Source organism: Centroberyx gerrardi, chromosome 10 (genome assembly GCF_048128805.1).
Source record: "Centroberyx gerrardi isolate f3 chromosome 10, fCenGer3.hap1.cur.20231027, whole genome shotgun sequence".
NCBI classification, from domain to species: Eukaryota; Metazoa; Chordata; class Actinopteri; order Beryciformes; family Berycidae; genus Centroberyx; species Centroberyx gerrardi.
In genome coordinates, this window is record NC_136006.1 from 15,401,420 (window position 1) to 15,420,254 (window position 18,835).

The window sequence follows — 18,835 nt, forward strand, 5'->3', positions numbered from 1 at the left end:
AATGTAGTGTCAGTAATAATTATTGACGGTGGAAAAGAGAGGCCCATACCAGTGGCAACTCAGCTGACCTACCTTCCATGTTCAAATAGTCTTGATGTCCAAAATCAAATCTTCCACCAAACCTTCAGTAAATAAGAGAGTGCTATGACAAGTAAGAATAGAAGAACAGTAGATTGTTGAGATGCAAAGCTGATTAAATGTCAGCTTTTATGATCATATCTGTCCAAAGCAAACCTATTTTTAACAGAATTTTCTTGATAATAGTGGAGTGATCAACCTTATTTTAAGAATTTGACACTTTTTTCAAGAAAATTCTCAAAAAAATGTTTTACTTGTTTAAAGGAAAGCAGGATTTTGAGACTTAATGCAAGGCTAAAAGAGTAGTTAAGAAGGATATTTTTGGCAGTGTGGTCTCATGCTCGTGTTCTCCATGTGGCGGCAGGTCATAGCCTGTGAGCAGCAGTATGATTACTCGTATGACGCCCGCTGTGATGTATGGTCGCTTGGCATCACGGCCATTGAGCTGGCTGACGGAGATCCCCCGCTGGCAGAGATGCATCCGGTCAAAGCGCTCTTCAAGATCCCACGGTGAGGCCACTAGAGGGCGCTCCTGCCACACAGCTGGAGGCAGCCCACACAAGGACACTCACATGCTCCACAATGCTCTTGATTTTGTCAGGAGGACAATGACAAACTGAATTTGACAATGGATCACTGCAATGTGGAGGAGGTGAAAAAAACAACAACTAAATACCAGTGGCTTTCCTTACAATATATTTTTTGCACAATTCTGAAATTAAATTTACAATGTGAAGATGCATTAAATCAGATCTTTGTGGTTTGATGCATATTTATTATTTCCATTGTATTTTCCTGTTTTCTATCTAGAAGACTACATCTGCTGAATAATCAGTGTTTAGAATTTTTATCATCAAAATATGTAGTAGTGTTTGGCCTTAAAATTAATGCAGTGATTTAATCTGTAAATTTTCACTGCAGGAGACAGTTTGTGTGTGATGATCATTTGAAAGCTTTGGTGCTACATGCAGTTGACCTTTTGTTATCAGCACAATCATGCAATTATCTCCCAGTTAGGTAAAGATATGCCCTTCTGATTGCAATTTGCATTGGTGATTAGCTCCATTCACATTGAGATGAGGCTGTCACTACCCACCCGTCACAATGTTATCTCCTCCCCACCAAGCCAGAGGAGGAACATGCGTGCCTTATGTTGCAGGAATTATGGGCGCTACCACAGCAGTTTATCACAACCAAATTCAACAAGAACGTAAAATACATCACAACAATTACAAGATCAGGGACGGCTGAGAGGAGGACGTCTTGGTAAAATGGATGCTACCAATTCGGTGTACCTAGAATTGGCTTATTCTCAGTTCAGCAGGAGGCATGCACCTTACGTCACCTTTCTGGGTAGTGTGGAAGTAGCCTAGGGATTGTATTTATTTTTGGGCAGGATGAAAATGGCAACCTGGAAATGCATGAATGTTTTCAGGCAGGTGATGAAGGTGGCACAGTAAGTGTCCTTATCAAACATTTAGCTGCAGTCATGATAAGAGGGGGGCGTAATGCATTTCCCTTCATCTATGTTCAATCCCATTTCATTGTTGCAGTTTTCTAAGACTTTGACTTTGGGGATAACTAGAGGGATAGCGTGAATGTGAATAGAATTAGACACATAGTAGTAAACTGACATTACTGAGTCTCTTTTCAAATCAAAATAGATATTTTGCCCTGGTCCATAAATTGTATGAATTGGGACCTTAGGCTGGGCGGGTCCAATATAAATCATAGAGTGAGTGTGCTGAACCATGAAATGATTCTGTTAACATGTCATTTATCTCAAATATATTTCCCCATCAATGCAGCAAGGCAGACAAAATCACAAGGAAAGGCTGTGTGAATTATTTCTCCCATACGAATTCCTCTCTAAATAGGGAAATGTGTTTCACCTTTGTATCTGCGACAGTAGTAACACATTAAGAGTGATACACAATGATGCACACAGGAATTAGAGTGATGCATCATACAGGTTTTGATGATTGTGAAGATCTAGGTTTTATTTTTCTTGATGTTTCTGCAGATTGCATTTACAGTATATGTGCCCTAGTGCTCTTTCAATTGTCACAAGCCATTACAGCAAGGGCTTATCCTGGTAAAGTATTGTCCTTGGGTAGTATATATTTTATGAAATCCTTATAGGCACTAAAACATGCAATAGGTGTTTTCATCATTCTGATATTTTACAATTGGACACATTAATGTATTTCCAGGCTGCAGGACTCACTGTCGTGCAGTATATCTTGTATGTATCATCCTTCTTATCATTTTTCCTCTTTGAAACACATCTACATAGCAAACATAGTCAGAAAACTCCAACCCAGTTTTGGTTCATCTTATACATTTTCCTCATTGAACTATGTTCTAGCAGCAGTGGTTGTCGTTTTTGTGGCTGTGCACCTAGAGCATGTAGTTGGCCCAGCAGCTGTGGTACTGTCTCTCACTCCACACGTCTGCAATGCTGTTTGCTATATGTGAACTCTCTTTTTTTTTTCTGACGTCACATTTAGCCCATGCTGGAGAATCTCCCTTTTGTCAAGCAGAAGATGTAGTGACTTAGGGTGTGGACCACTTCACTACCCAGGACTATCATCACTCTGGGGCTAGTGGCACAGCAGTACCATAATCATTATGATACTGTTGTGCTATGGGAGCTTGCACAGGTGAAAATGATTCCCTCCCACCAGGCCAATAGATGGTAAAGTGGAGCTCCGGTCTCTGTCAGGGGGAACACTGTCGAGCTCCATGAATTAGGGTCACCTTGCCATATGTAAATCGCAATTAACGTTAGATATCATTATGCTGTTTTCATTTTTCAGTTTCTGTTAATTTTTCAGTTGAATCCAAGAATCAAGCTTATGCAGGTTTTCCAGCGATTGTCCGCTCTTTGTTGTGATGAAAAGCTTGATTGTAATTGTGTGTGCTACACTATCTATGGCCGATATGTGAGGACTATGGTAGCCATGAATGGAGGTAACGAAGCATGTGAAAGGGTAAAGTTGTGAAATCGTCAGCTGCAAAATTAATTATGGAAACGTGAGACAATGATGTGTCCGACGTTCAATATGTGGGAAGGTTAATTGCTTGAGCCAGTGTTCTCTGTGCTGTATACCCTTAGAGTGTCCATGTAAAGTCAAAAGAAAGTGTGTGTAAAAAGGCTCTGAAGGTTACAGACCATTGGCAAAGACGTCCAAGGTTGTGTTTATTCGGCCAGATCCCTGTAGATATTAGCCACATATTTAACAGTACTTGTATCTGTCTGAGCAGAGACCAGAACGAGCGAGATGATAGAAGTAAATGATGGCTTGTCAAAGCCAACAAAGGCTAATCAAATCATGGGCTTAGCGCGTGCAATCCAGACCAGTGTGCTGGGGAGAGGCAGCGTCTCCAGCAGAAAGCCACAGTTAAAGTCTGTAGAGCAGAACAGTCAAGGGTGATGGATATCAACAGTTTCTGCTATTTCTGATACCTAGAATGGATTCTCTCAAGACATTAAAAATCAAGTTTGGAATGAACCCAAGTCAAGCAGCAGTGCTTGACTTATGTGTTGACATGTCACGTCAAATCTCCGCATCACTGAACTCTATAGATAATAATATAATAATAATTACAGATAATAATGCAGATTTTACAGTCAAGGCCAGTGTTTAAATCATGTTTTATGTTCACTATGAGCAACTGTGCGTTTCATTCACCCGTACTGTATTTTTCAGTGTGAAATCTGATTGCCTCTGGTAAAAACTGTTATATAAGGTCCCTATACTTATCAACAACACTGAAACCTTTTACTTCTGGAAGATTACAATTGATAACCTGTCAGCTCTTCAGTGTGTCACAGAAGGACTCCAGCAATAATGCTCAGTCGAAGACTGTGTGTGACCCATGCCAATATTTCTCTCCGTATGTTTCCATCAGTGCAACAAATTGCTCATTGTTCCTCTGTGAATAGGAAAGGCATCATACGTAAGAGCTGAGATGACCACGATTTTCTACGTTGATGCTTTGTTTAAAAAAACAAGTGTTGGTTTGGTAGAGTGAAGCAGCTGTAAACCTTAATGTCACAGATTCACAAGTCCCCCCATCCAGTAATAGGCGTTGTTCCAGTCTTGACCTCTGACTGGAGATCAGTGGCTGGTTGGGTGACATTCCAGTCATGAGCAAAGGGTTTAATAGCTCCCTCTTTGATGCAGTTATTTTACTGCTCTGTGTGGTGCCCAGCACCCTAGCATGTGGCGATGCTGTTGGTGAGTTTCAGGACATGATAAATGTAGCAGTAGTTCTCCGTGTTCATTCATGTGTGCGCAAAGAACTGCTGGTGCTCCGGCTGCGGTGATGGATGAGCTGAAATTTTGAGCGGGTGGTCCATTCGCTGAATAAGTCTTTATTTTGGGCCCCTGTACTCTTTCTCTGTTACGCTTGTCTAAAGGCCATCCTAGTTTCATTCTGGCGCCCGCTTAAAGGGTATTACACACTGAGATCCTTTTTTTTTTGTGCTGAAAACTTTGTACTAAAGAAATACATTCAAATTATTATTAATCGTGAGTGCATATTTGATTAATTTCAAGGCAAGTTAATTTATCACAAGCATGTCTCAAAGGACTTTACAACGAATGAGCCTACCTAGATCTAACTAATCAGAAATTAATCACAGAACAAAATTATGTAATTCAGTATGCAACAAAATAAAACACAAGGAAGCAAAACAAAAAGACACCACAAAATAGCCTGTTTGAGAGATATAACAGGCCAACCTAACCTACATAGCCAAGCCTAGTCTACCCGGCAGCACCAACCTTAGACCCTCCGTGCATGCAAGGAAAAACTCCCAAGAAAATCTTATTAGGAAAAAATGGGAGAAACCTTGGGTGGGCCAAGTCCAAGAGGGATCCCCCACCAGGACGGCTGAGGGTGCAATAGCTGCCAGGATAAAACAGTAAAATGGACAATAACAATGAGATGAAAAAACAGAAGAGAAACATAATGAAAGACATAATGAAAGATGGGACCAAGGCCAGCTCTAACATCCAGAGAAGCTAGAGCAGCACCTGTGTCCGCTGCCAGGTAGAAACACTGCTTCATTTATAATTTTTGAGGTACATCACTGCTCACTTCTCCCTCTAACTTTTGAATTTTGACATCAACTAAGCAGCAGTTCCTAACTGAACCAACAAGAATATTATCATTATATTATTGTGATTACGGTGATCTGAGGTCTTGACAGCTCCTCTTGTGTTTTTCTTGTTTCAAAATGAGAGCTGTGTGGAGAATTACAGAGAAAGAGGGCGCAGTAATACTTTAAAATGTTAAGTGACTCTTGAGTTAGCACTGACACTGTTGAATTAAGTGAAGCAGTCAAAGTGTAATGCTACTCTGTAACTCTACCTAAGAAATTGCTTGACTGAATAATCAGAATGTGTTATGTCTCATGAGAATTGGAGGAATTATGAATTCTGCATACCAAGTATCATATTAATATAGTGCATGGGCATGATTTTTGTCTTTCTCCATGGCTTAGTTACAGCCTTCAAGTGCTGTTGACACCTCTCTGATTTTGCCTCAATCCACTTTGATGAACGTTTGACAGTACAAGCACTGCCTGGACCTAGATTTGAATAAGCCATTTGTGTTTACAATATGAGCCAGCACTCTCACAAATACTGAAAGAAAAAAAAATGCCTGAATTTGCTAAGCACAATGAGGGCACTTGACAGTGTTATCAGCAATGTGCTGGTATATTGACTTTGTAATGTATAAGCAGTATGGTACAACATCAAGGCGAGAACGTGGCTTCAGGCTCATATTAGAGGTTGCATTGAAGCAGTCAGTTACCGGCTTTGATCTGCACTTCAGAAAGGATTGCCTGTCTGAATCCTTATCAAAGACTCGACTAACTTAGTGCTGCGGAAAATGACAGATTTTGTACCCAAAAAAATATATAAAATAAAGATGTTAAATAGGTTGTCGTTTAGTGTGTAACTGCATCTCGCTTGGCTCTGGATGTTTTGTGATAAACAAAATGAAAGTAATTTGTTTTTATTTTTTCAAAACCCTAAATTCATGCAGTTTTTTTTTTTTTAATCCTTAGAGTTTGTGTTCACTTTGTCATGCCTGATAGCTTTGTCAAACAAGACATGCATGAACTAATTAATATCAGTTAATTAATTGATATCTTGAACCAGATTCAGTTTGCCTGGCAGTAACAAAAGTCTCAACCTCCAGCTGTCAGCCTGGCAGCTCCTGGTGTAGAGGACTGTACCGGTCCGGTCCAGCCTTGGTTCCCTGTACGGGCCCGGTTCCTGTCATCGCGCACACTGAAGTACTTGAAAAGTGTTAGCCTCATTATAGATGGCCTCCGTAAATGCTGCTGACAGAGGTATAACTGGCTCCCATAACTTTTGGCTCCCCATGGCAGATGCTAGCTGCCAGACAGTGGAGGAGCTGTTATCATTTGTCACTTCTTCTTTGGCTGCCACAGACCTGGACCCCTACCAGCTCGTCCCTGGACCAAAACTCCTGCGTAACTCTCACAGGAGTCTGATGGTCACACCCTGCCAGCTATCATTTGTCAGCTAATACAGTAGAAATGCTCAATCTTCAATTTCCAGTGATGTCGATGTCATTTGAAAGCTGTTTTTCAGACATTATGCTGTATGGTGAATTGTAGAGGTTATTGCAGGTGAAAGGACTGATTTTGGTATGTATGTTTTGATTTTGTTTCAGGAATCCTTCCCCTACATTACGCAGTCCAGATCAGTGGTGCAGAAGCTTCAGCCACTTCATTGGCCAGTAAGTGTCCTCTCCCTTCAACCTGTCCTTTTGGCCCTATTCCTGTTTAAGTCTTAATCATTTTCCAAAAAGGGATGTAAAAGTATATAGTGAACAACAATACTTAATGTTCTTAACCCAGTCTTCTTGAGGGTAGATAGTTTCTGCGTCCATAATACACATTCCCCTGTAATAAAGTTGAATCCCCTGTAAGAAAGAAGTCATTTAAACTCAAATCTCTGACAGAAACAGTCTGACAGTCTGAAGCAAGTCCTAGCTACTATGAATGCCACTTGTAATGTGCTTTTATTGGAAAATGAGTTCAATATAATTATTTGGTAAGTGCTTTGAACCCTCAACTGTAAGAACTCCTGAATTTTAAATACGGTATGTCTGCAATTATATGCTTGTTTTCTGTCTTTCTATGTTTTGAATACTTGGTCTTGAAGCTTTATTATAGAGGACTTATAAGTAAATATATATTTGTAACAGCAACCGCAATGCTGTTAAAAACAACGTAGGCCAAATAATTTTTAATTTTGGCAACTACAAAATGATAAAAAATAAGTATGAATAACGCTATTTTGAATCAGGCTCAGTCAGAATAGCTGAACATTAGCTACAGCACATTGTCAGTATCAAGCATGAATGTGCATGTAAACACTGAGGGAATTGAAATTGATATTTTATAGCCAGATTCTATCAACGCTCTTGTCTCTCTGTTCATTGATTTTCATTTGTGTAAATCTGCCACAGAGGAACAAACTCATTCACCTGAATTATCAGTTCTATCTAAGGTCCAGATAAGTTATCATTTCCTCCATTGCGCAAAGCTAATAATGTCAGTGGTGGCCTGTAATGGTTGCTCAAAATATACAACCTTAATATCTACCACACAAGGCATGTGAGCCGGAGTGATAATGAGAAAATAAAATTCAATTTGTTTGGAGAGTTATTTGTGTGGACATGGTTTCTGTCTTACATTTATGTTATCATCAGTGGACGGATGCATTGAAAAGTAATAATTGAAAAGAAGTAATTGAAAAAACAAACAGTACATCCAGGAGACATCAGCCTTTCTTTTGCCACCTGAGTTACTGATTAGTCAAAACAGAGTCAGATGTATACTCAAGGGATACAACCACTTAGACCGGCCAATACATGTTGTAGTGATATTATTTTTTACACATTTTATGCTACATAGTGTCATTGCGATGGTTTTCATTGGATAGTTTTTGGATTGCGCTCTCTGTAATCTGGGGTAATGGATTGTGTGATATCATATCAGGAATAATCTCCTCAAACAAAGCCCACCAGGACACAATGTGGGGAGGCTGGACAATCTTATCAAGCTTTGCAGGCTGTTTGTGAAGCCTTTTCAGCCCTGTCAGACCACTGTGTGTGTGTGTGTGTGTGTGTGTGTGTGTGTGTGTGTGTGTGTGTGTGTGGGGGGGGTGTTTTTCGGAATAATAAATGCATCACCAGTGTCTGCACTTGTGCAGCCAAAGAGCTGCCTTCTGTGACAAAGTGGCCTGACGTTCAGCATCCCAGCAGCACAGCACTGCTAATAGCAGCAACCTCTGCTTAATGTCCTGACGCTAATGAATTCATGGAATTAACTTCCAGAGCTGCACAAACTGATAAAAGAAACAGAATTTCAGTGCAGATTAGGTGGTAGGAATTAGATTGTTGTTTTTCTCCTATCTTGCCTCTGCCTGCAATTGTTAGTGTTGTCGTATACTTACACACATATTCAGACACTTAAGTCTTTAGTTGAACAAGTAGATGAACAACACAATGGTGGGTTGTTGATGGCTGTTCAAATGCATTTTTGAGTTCAAGTAGGGGTTTTCAAGCCTTTTATGTCACCTAGTTGTAGTATAGTTCACTCTGTGTTTTTTCTCTCTTATATGCCCAAACTGTTAAGAAATAAAACCCACCAGCTACCAGATACCTACCAGCAGCTAAGCAATGCTGACATAAAGCCACTGGCCAGTATCTCAGAGTGACATTACCTCTTGGCAAACACTGCACATCACAGATAGGGCTTGCTGCTGTGCCGGAGCGGGGCTTGTTTGGACTCGGGGCCATGGTGATGGTGACCATGTGGTACTCAGACAGAACAGAAAGTGACCCAGACTCAGAAACATTTAGCAAGGAGCTCCCCACTGGTGTGAGTGTGTGACAGAGCTAATCCAGATAAATCCGCTTTCTGAAATGCCTCGGTGATTGCACAGTTTGTTTCTCTTTCTCTTTTCCTCTGTTTTGAATATTGAACACTGATAATGTGGGATCTTCCTTGCACAATTGGGAGATTACCTAGCTGGAATGCCTGTCTAGGTGTCCAAGGTTTTCTCTGTCTCTGCACTGATGGACAGTATAAAGATGAGGTAACTGTGTGGGGTTTTCTTTGTGTGTGCAGGTGTCTGATAAAGGATTTTGAGGCACGTCCATCTGTGACCCACCTCCTGGAGCATCCCTTCATCAAGCAGGCCCACGGCAAAGAAGTGGCACTCGGTCAGCAGTTAGCTACTCTGATCCGGGAGCAGCAGGACCTGGGCTGCAAAACCAAAACTAAGTAAGTCTCTTGGCAACGTTTGATTTTTCATTCAGAATTTGCCCTTATAGGAGAAATGATACTCCTAGATGACCAAGCTGTGTTTCATTTGTGTTCTATTATTGCCGTGATGTTCGTTGATCATTGTGGAGGCAACACGCTGTAGAATGGAAAGGCATGAAATGACTGGAGATATTTTTTCTGTCCAGTAGGGGGCAGGGTCTCATCTGCTTACACTCCAGCATAAAAAGAAGATGAGCCCAAGTAATGGACATTACAGTATGTGATTAAAGAGAAGTTAGGGGAGTGCGACTAATTCGGTAGGAGTGATTGTGCTGACTAACCTTAGATTAATAAATGCCATTTAGGCCAATGGATGTGGCAACCGTCTGATGTGGAGTGTTTAGTACAAAGCACTCCCCCACCCGTGTGATTAAACCAATGAGGGAGTAAATATTCTGTCCAAGATTGATTTACTTCTGGAAAATGGTAATGTTTCAGTACAGTCTGCATTCTTTGTGAATGAGCTAATGAGGTTAATGAATTAACCATTTTTATTCGCCGGGGATAATGACAGTTCATATGGATACAAGTCTACAAACTAGATCTTTCTTTGGATGGTGTGATGGTGTTGCGTATATAAAATGTGAACATTTATAGATAAATTTCATCCCAAAATGCAGCATGATGGATAGTTCACTCGCATGCTCACGCTGCAGCGAGTGACAAAGCAGAACGTCTCCTGTTATTTGCTTGAGAAATACTGACTTTGGAAATACTTAATCTTCATTACAAAGGAGTTCGCTGAACCTGCCCTTGACTGAGAGTCTTGATGTTGTGCCAGCTCTGTTTACTCCCGAGAGTGTGTATAGTGAGTGCCTGAGCCTGATCCTGAATTCCTGTCCACAGTGAAAGTGGATAATGGGATTAGGAGCTTGTAGGGCGAGAACTGGGTTTGCCCAGTTTAGTCTTTCACGCCATAGATCAGCGCACAGTGACTTCAGATAAGAATAAAGACACAGACAACTTTAAAGTAGCTGCAATAGGTAGAATAGTGCAGTATACTTCAAAGCGAACGAGAGAGGTAGAAGCCGGGGCTCTTGAGTCATTTTCCGAAGTTACATCCTCTGGAGGAACAGATGGCGAGTATTCACTTTACCGGGGCCAATATAACACCAGACAGGATGTGACTTTTCCACTCTGTTGCATTTACACTATATTCAGAATAGAAAATGAATAGGAATGCAGAGGGGGAAACAATTCCTAACCTGAAGCCTGAATATTTTGTTATGCACATCATATGATTGATTATTTATTGTAATAGAATATAGATAGCTCTTGTGAATGCAGAATTTTATTGTTATTGCAGTTTTGAACAATGAGAGGTAACCTGAGTGTTGGGAAGATGTTTTATGATTCTCTGTTTTAATTTCATAGGAATGGTTTTTCCACTGCACACTGCAGCCCATTCTACACATGCACACTTGTATTTATAGTATTCTGTTACATCACCACATGGCCATCTTGGTAGGAAAATAACAGGTGATTGTAATAAATTAACAGGCGATTGTAATCAAATGACACATAGCCAATGAGCTGTGTATATGGTAAAGCAGCATATTGGTAGGAAACACATGTGACATCATGGGAATACTATGAATAAATGCATATAAGCAGTTGCACACACACATTTGGTAATGCACATAAAGAAACAGACACACACAGACACCCCTCTCTCTCTCTCTCTCTCTCTCTCTCTCTCTCTCTCTCTCTCTCTCTCTACTCTCTCTCTCTCTTTCTCTCTTTCACACACTCTGTGGTGTCCCTTGGGGTTTCGCACAGTCCCGTTGAGCCAGCTGGCTCTGTGTTGACCTCTGCCCACTGGGTCCCATTGGAGAGTGATAGGTCAAAACACAGATGAAGTGCAATCACAGCCTGTGATAATGGGCGAGGCGTCCCCAGGGAAAGGCCTTAAGGGCTTCAAACAAGCCAAGGAAGTGAATGGGGCTTATATCCAGGCTGCCGAATTATTGTTCCTCATTTGTTGGTCACTTTAAAGCTTTCTGAAGTATTATCATGTCCTTGGCTTCATACAGGCACGAGCGGATCAATACTCGTAAAACCCTCATAATAGAGAGCTGTCCCGATGATGATCTGGTAAACCTGGAGTTCTTAGATGAGGTAAGATTTAATGTGTTTACCTCATTGTGCATTGATCGGTTCTAGGCACAGTGCGATTGATACTCGGTGGGTGCACAAAGCGAGTTTTATGCGGGCTTTTCCTTTTCTGCAGGAGACAATAATCAGCCATCTGCAGAAGAGGTATGATGAGCTGCAGATATACACTTACGTTGGTGACATCCTCATTGCTCTCAATCCTTTTCAGAATCTCAGCATCTACTCTCCTCAGGTTGGTTACGGACTAGTCTCACACATTTTCTCAATGGTTTAACTTGGATTTTCACAATGGATATGATGAATAATCACTCATCGGTGCTGCCACTAGTGCTGCCTTAGTGGATGTACTGTATATATGTGTGTGTCTGTTCTTAGTTCTCTAAGCTGTACCATGGTGTGAAGCGGGCTGACAACCCTCCACACATCTTTGCCACTGCAGATGCAGCCTACCAAGGCATGGTGACGTTCTGCAAAGACCAGGTACCGTTCAGAAAAATCGTCAGATGTGTGGTAATACGCTTCTCTGCGATCATTAGATTGATAGAATGATGATGGAAATGTTGAAGGGAAATTGTTTTGTAATATGTCTTGTAAAATGTTCCTTGCTTAACTGTTTCCATTTGTTTTAGTGCATCATAATCAGTGGGGAGAGCGGTGCGGGGAAAACAGAGAGCGCTCATTTGATTGTTCAACATCTTACCTTCTTGGGAAAGGTATTGTAGCAGTGTGCTGAATCTCTGGAATCTTACATAGTAAATGCCTGTATTTAACTGTGTAACTATGTAAATCTAATTCTAATGCTATAACTGTAATACTTCTGTGTATAACTATGCAACCGTCTCCCAAATATACTGGAGATTATTGAACGGACATGTTGTTGCTCTCAGGCAAACAATCGGACGCTGCGTGAGAAGATCTTGCAGGTGAACCCGCTAGTGGAGGCCTTCGGAAACGCATGCACGGCTATCAATGACAACTCCAGTCGCTTTGGAAAGTACCTGGAGATGAAGTTCACACCCACTGGAGCTGTCATGGGCGCCAAGATATCAGAGTACCTGCTGGAGAAGTCGAGGGTCATCAAACAGGCAATGTATGTGCAGCCAGCGGCCACTTGTCTCACTGGAGTTCCATTGGTTGGATTACTGACCGCTCTCTTTGTTTTCCCTCAGGGGAGAGAAAAACTTCCACATATTTTATTACATGTATGCTGGGCTTTACCATGAAAATAAACTGAAGAATTACAGATTACCAGACAAGACGCCTCCCAGGTTAGCAGTGCAGGTTAGGTCTTTGACCTACTGTAAATCTCAGTTGTAATCCTACCAGCATTCATTTCCCACCATGGAAATTGACATTGACGATTTTACTGTATGTCTGCAGGTACATTGACAGTCAGCACCGCAAAGTGATGCAAGACATTGTCTCCAGTAAACTGTACAAGGAGCAGTTTGATGCAATTCAGGACTGCTTCCGAATCATTGGCTTTACTGAAGAGGTACTCTAATATTTAAATTTGACTAAATAGATTCAGTCATAAATCAGTTTAGTGCTATATTATTTGTTTTTTCTCTCTTTTTTTGTTTTTAGGAGGTCAACTCTGTTTACAGAATTCTCTCGGCCATTTTGAATACTGGCAATATTGAATTCACTGCCATCACAACCCAGCACCAGACCGATAAGAGTGAAGTGCCTAACTCAGAGGACTTAGAGAATGGTGAGATCCAGTAGGCTATATGTGTTGTAATATTCAACGATTCTCTCATTTTGTTAACAAGAAAATAGGGGAAATTATATTTCTATAAGCAGGAGAAGACATTCTATTTCCAAAAGCACACAAATCCCTACCATCCCTTTAAAAACGTGAACAAGCAAAGAAACTCAATTTATTATACTAACGATATGACATTAGGCAGATGTGCTCCTGCTCATCAAATCAAACTGAATGACTCTCTCAATCCTTTCTGTCAGCGGCGTCTCTCCTCAGCATCGGCCCTGAAGAGCTGCAGGAGGCCCTGACCTCCCACTGTGTGGTAACCAGGGGCGAGACCATCATCCGCACCAACACCGTGGACAAAGCCACCGACGTGCGAGACGCCATGTCCAAGGCCTTGTACGGACGCCTCTTCAGCTGGATAGTCAACCGCATCAACTCCCTGCTGCAGCCTGACATGAATATCTGGTGAGTGCGGGCCGGTGATGAGTATCTGTGCGGACGCCTACCGCTCCTCTCCACTCTCTCTGCCTTTCGATTGTCTCACGCTATCACACACTGTTTCTGCAAAGCTTTGGTGACCTTTATGGAAGTCTGCCGAGGCAAACACAAGACTGTAGAGGTAGATGCAAACACACAGAGGAGAATATCAATGGGCAAGCACAAGACAAGCAAAAGGAGAGCAAAAGAAGTTTTAATAAATTTTTGATACAGAGTTGCGTGCTGAGAAAATAATATTCAGATGATTAAAAAGACTTCAGAGAGACTGCAAAGGGGCTGTTCATTGATCCAAAAGAATTCCTTCATAAATGTGAGCGTAGACTGTCAGGGAGTCATCTCTCAAAGATGTACAAAAGCCTGAGTTCCTGTCTCCATTCCAATCATCTTTGCGTTTTTTCTTATTGCCATTAATAACCTGGTAGCGCAGGCTAAAGGTGACCTCTACATATAGTGGATAATGACTGATCATGGAAAATGGCCAGCTCCAAGCGCTGGATATGAAATGCAAGACAGAAGCAAGATGTTTTGTTCAGACTCTATGCTGTATTGTAGAAATTTGTACGGTTTGTGCAGGCTTTGTAAATGACTGTAGGTTAAATCAATAAAGACTGAAATAAAGTCATTTATTATGCTCTGACTTTCTGAAAGCTGATGTTTATGATTTCTCATCAGACTGAGCCATTCAGACCAGATTCTGTATTTGGGTTGAACTTGGATTATCATTAAAGTTTTATCAATTAATATGGTTGCTGGGGATTTGCTTGTTTCGTTACATAGAAGAATAAGTTTGTTTGTCCCCTTTTTCTCCTTTGAAGTGCCGCAGAGAGCGGCATGAATGTTGGAATCCTGGACATCTTTGGATTCGAAAACTTCAAGAAGAACTCCTTTGAGCAATTGTGCATCAACATCGCAAATGAGCAGATCCAGTTCTATTTCAACCAGCACATATTTGCTCTTGAACAGGTGGGTGTTTTGAAAGGATGTGTCAAAATGTACCTCGTTCAACATCCAGAGAAAGATTATGAATAGACACAGGACAACATTAAATGTCCGCGCTAATGCATCATGCTTAAAAAAGAAATGAACGCATTCATGACATTGTAATGCTCTTTGAATAAAAGCGTCCACCAAATGGCCGATGTTCAATATGCACTCCTCTGGTGCAAAACAGATTCCCTTTTAAACACTGTTATGGAAATCAATCATCTTAATATTATTTGTGTGCTTATACATCCATCAGGGCAGAAATGCCCTCAACATGAAATATTTTGCTCATAGCCAGGCTGTGATGTGTAAAGGATTGTTTATCCTGTTGCGCACTACCAAATTACTCTCTTAATTGATTTAATGAAGTTGTTTACCCTGGAGTGCGAGAAGTCTTTATTTTCCTTGATGGCATTGAATAGACATTAATCAAGAACTGTTTTGCCATAATGCCTTTTAGTTAGTGTTTACTTTGCAGCAGTCCTTCTGAAAGGAATAATAAGAAGTGCAATCATTTATGAAGGGAACTTTCCACTCAGTATAAGAACTGACAATACTAATAGTCTGCGTTCATTTATTTGAATATTCCACAACTCTCCAGGTCTTACTGCTCTTGGAGTCTATATTTACCCTCTGCCCATAAATTACAATAAAGAGCAGTGAACATAAGGCATTACTATTGTGGAAAACTTTCTCTTGGTTTAAAGAAGTATTAGCTGCCCCTGATGTAGGGCTGGTGCTTAGTGGAAAAGGGATTTTTATATGGTGGGAATGTCTTCAATCCAGCAGTACACAGAAACTGATTATTCCAAGTTAATGACTTAAACATGAGGATGGTTTAGATCCATTGGTTCCACTTTATTAGTAAAATATATATTTAAAAGAACTTTTTGATCTGAATTAAATAGATGCAATAATATGATACGACTCTGGGTTATTTGCAAATTGAAATAAATTATGAATTAGTAAGTGGCTCTATTTGTTAGTTCAGAGCTGTTCTGTTTTATGCATTCAGTAAAAGACTCTATTATGCTGTAAACTTCAACTGTAGACAGAGAACCGGGTGCAGCTGCAGCTGTTTGGTGTTGTTGATTAGAAACTCTCCCCCCCCCCCCCCCCCCCCCCTCCCCCAAACATACACAAATCATATTTAGCCCAGATTGTTTAATGGGGTCATTTAGTGAAATCATTAACTGTAGATTGTTCTACATTCACTGGTTCTAATTAGATGGAATACCAGAGCGAAGGAGTGGATGCCAGCCTGGTGGAGTACGAGGACAACAGGCCCATCCTGGACATGTTCCTGCAGAAGCCCATGGGCCTGCTCTCCCTGCTGGACGAGGAGAGCCGCTTCCCCCAGGCCACTGACCACACCTTAGTGGGTAAGACATGGAACAATGCTCGGGACGTGCTCGACCTCAAGCAGACTGTAACAAGTATTTTATATAGATGCTTGCCAAAATTAATCATAAAAGGGGTCATATGACAGGCTATTGCATTTTGTTCTTTTTCTTTACTAGCTACACCGTACAAAGCATCTTTTTTGGTATCTTTTGTTTTCTATTCTCCCCTACAGATAAATTTGAGGACAATTTGCGCTACAAGTATTTCTGGATACCAAAACGTGTGGAGCTTTGTTTTGGAATTCAGCATTATGCAGGAAAGGTATCAAATGTGTCTTGGCATCTTTGTATGATATCACTAACTTATTATATCAGTAACTGACCTATAATAACCAGGTAGATTTTGTGCATTAACAAAAAAGTTCACGTTTTAGTTTTTAAAAAGCCTGTCACAAATTGTCACTTGTGGTGAATGGAGCGAAAAAATATGTCCTACTTATGTCTTTCTATATGGTTAAATAGGTTGTAAAACATCAAGGAAGCTGTATTAAGGGTGCTACATGTGATTTTTCAGATACATTGTTTTAAGCTCCACTAGCTTCCATAGGCATTTCTAACAAAATCTCAAAACCAAAATACTGCTGCAATGCTTTTGTCTGGACTGAGAGGATTCAGAGTTAGTGACAAATCAGGTAAACTCCTTAAAATGTTTATTTACATTTAGATTGTTCATGTGTATTTGCTTAAATGGTTCCCATGTGATATTCTACAGGTTTTGTACAATGTGAACGGGTTCCTGGAGAAGAACAGAGACACTCTTCCTGCAGACATCGTTGTGGTGCTGAGAACGTCGGAGAACAAGCTTTTGCAGCAGCTGTTTTCCAGCCCCTTGACAAAAACAGGTAGGCCACTCTGTATGCCTCAATAAGAAGTAGAGCAATGTGGAACTTCTCAGCCACTAATACCAACAGTTGGGAACATTATTCTACCGCTAACCCGTATTTCACACAATTTCTAGAAACTTTTCTGTGAGGCAAACTACTGCTGACAATACAGGGTTCCAGTTGTATTATTGTTTGAATTTGCGCTGGTGTCTACTGTTGTACGTGCCTCCATAAATGTTCAGGTAAGTGGGTTTCTTAAAGACGCGGCTCCCTAGGCATCTCATGGTCCCCCTTCATTTCAAGCTTCTATGCGCCGTGTGTGGATAAATCTGCAGCCTCCATTATCTCTTGAGAGGCTCAGCTCTCTGCACGGGGCTCTGTTTTTATTTTCACTAAGCTGTCCCTCTTGGTTTCCCACTGCTGAATGCTATCTACAGATTGTGAGTGCAGTGGGATATTTTTATGATAAGGTTTCTAAATACCCAGGGGATGAAGAAACAGTATTTAGAGAACACAAAAGCAACTCTTCCCACCTCTTTTCTGTTGCTTAAATGAAGGTAGTAATATGCTCATCATTAGCCATGGCTGAGGCCTCCTGGTCACTTGACTTAGCTGAAATGCTAATGGATGTGTTAAATTATCAGATTCCCACTTCCTACTTTATTTCAGCTAAGCCACATTATGTGATTCACTTCCTTTTTAGGGACCTGTAAATGCCTGCTTTCGTCCCCGGTGGAATTAAAGGAGCTTCAATTCACAATAGGCACCTTAGCTGAGTCTCCAGTAGAAATCCATGTGATGTGTCTGTAAACTTAAATTGGAGGTTGTGCACAGGGGAGCCTTCAGCCACCTCCTTTTTTATGCAATTAATGGCTTCAGAGGAATACTCTCTATAAAAATAAATTCAATGAACACTGCACTTTAGCGCTCAAAGGCACTGAATAGAAACAAAGATGTGCTGTAATGTTTACTGCTGCTGACATAGTGTCAATTAGGTCTAAAAGCCTCTTTAGTTCCATTTGTTCCCCTGCACTTTTTGCGTGTCCTGCCATTTGGACCGGTGGATCAGGTTGAGATTGTGATGCCTCATCACAGAAATAAACTGTTACCGTGTTATTTCGTTCAAATCTTTCCATCTTATAAAAGTATAGTAGTTTCGGTGAGGTGTACAGATTCTTTTACATTCTCATTTAAAGGCAGCGTGTGTGCAGTGCGCTCTCAGTCGGCTCTCTTTGTCATTTCTTTGGAGTTGGAGGTCCAATTTCCTTATTGCAGTTTGTGAAACTGTAGATCATCTCATTAGATAAAAGCTATGACACACTCTGCTCCAGCTTATCAATCTGGAAAAGCTGGAGCACCCTTTTAAGTGAGATATAGCATAAGAAAATTATAAATCTTTTCTTCAGGGTAAAATTTAGAGGGGGGGTATTTAATTTGCATTTTACTTCACTTTATAGATTCACTGTTATCTGTGAAATTACCATTATCTGGGGGATCTGATGGAAATCTGTTTTACCAGGGTGGTTTACACTCTGGGTTGCCTCCCCACTTAAAGGTACACAATGTCACCACTAGGGGTCACCCTTGTAGACCCGCAGCTTGACATTGTGATGAAAGTAAAACAGTGGATCTGGGATGTCAAACCACACACACATGCACTGAATGTTAATATTTCTGCCGGTGTTATCAGTACACATCAGTACACACTGCAGTGATACACAGACAATTCATCTAAATCAAATAGATTGCCGTTACTTTTTGGCCACTTTATATTTTGTTTAAAGTTCAAAACAGATTAATATTCAAATATTGTTTGATCTTTAAGGACTAGCCA

At 40.8% G+C, this 18,835-nt stretch overlaps 1 protein-coding gene across 1 annotated transcript in view; it reads left to right on the forward strand.

Annotated features, from left to right (window-relative positions):
* Nucleotides 1-18,835, forward strand: part of myo3b (myosin IIIB) — a 59,597-nt gene that overhangs the window by 9,941 nt on the left and 30,821 nt on the right. Inside the window, exons 7-22 of the mRNA XM_071917932.2 lie at nt 443-588; nt 6,799-6,864; nt 9,266-9,421; nt 11,497-11,581; nt 11,694-11,810; nt 11,954-12,058; nt 12,208-12,291; nt 12,466-12,668; nt 12,748-12,846; nt 12,959-13,073; nt 13,166-13,292; nt 13,547-13,757; nt 14,606-14,753; nt 16,003-16,156; nt 16,351-16,439; nt 16,890-17,019. Of these exons, the coding sequence (XP_071774033.1) occupies nt 443-588; nt 6,799-6,864; nt 9,266-9,421; nt 11,497-11,581; nt 11,694-11,810; nt 11,954-12,058; nt 12,208-12,291; nt 12,466-12,668; nt 12,748-12,846; nt 12,959-13,073; nt 13,166-13,292; nt 13,547-13,757; nt 14,606-14,753; nt 16,003-16,156; nt 16,351-16,439; nt 16,890-17,019 (2,035 nt within the window). The remainder of the gene's footprint in view (nt 1-442; nt 589-6,798; nt 6,865-9,265; nt 9,422-11,496; nt 11,582-11,693; nt 11,811-11,953; nt 12,059-12,207; nt 12,292-12,465; nt 12,669-12,747; nt 12,847-12,958; nt 13,074-13,165; nt 13,293-13,546; nt 13,758-14,605; nt 14,754-16,002; nt 16,157-16,350; nt 16,440-16,889; nt 17,020-18,835) is intronic.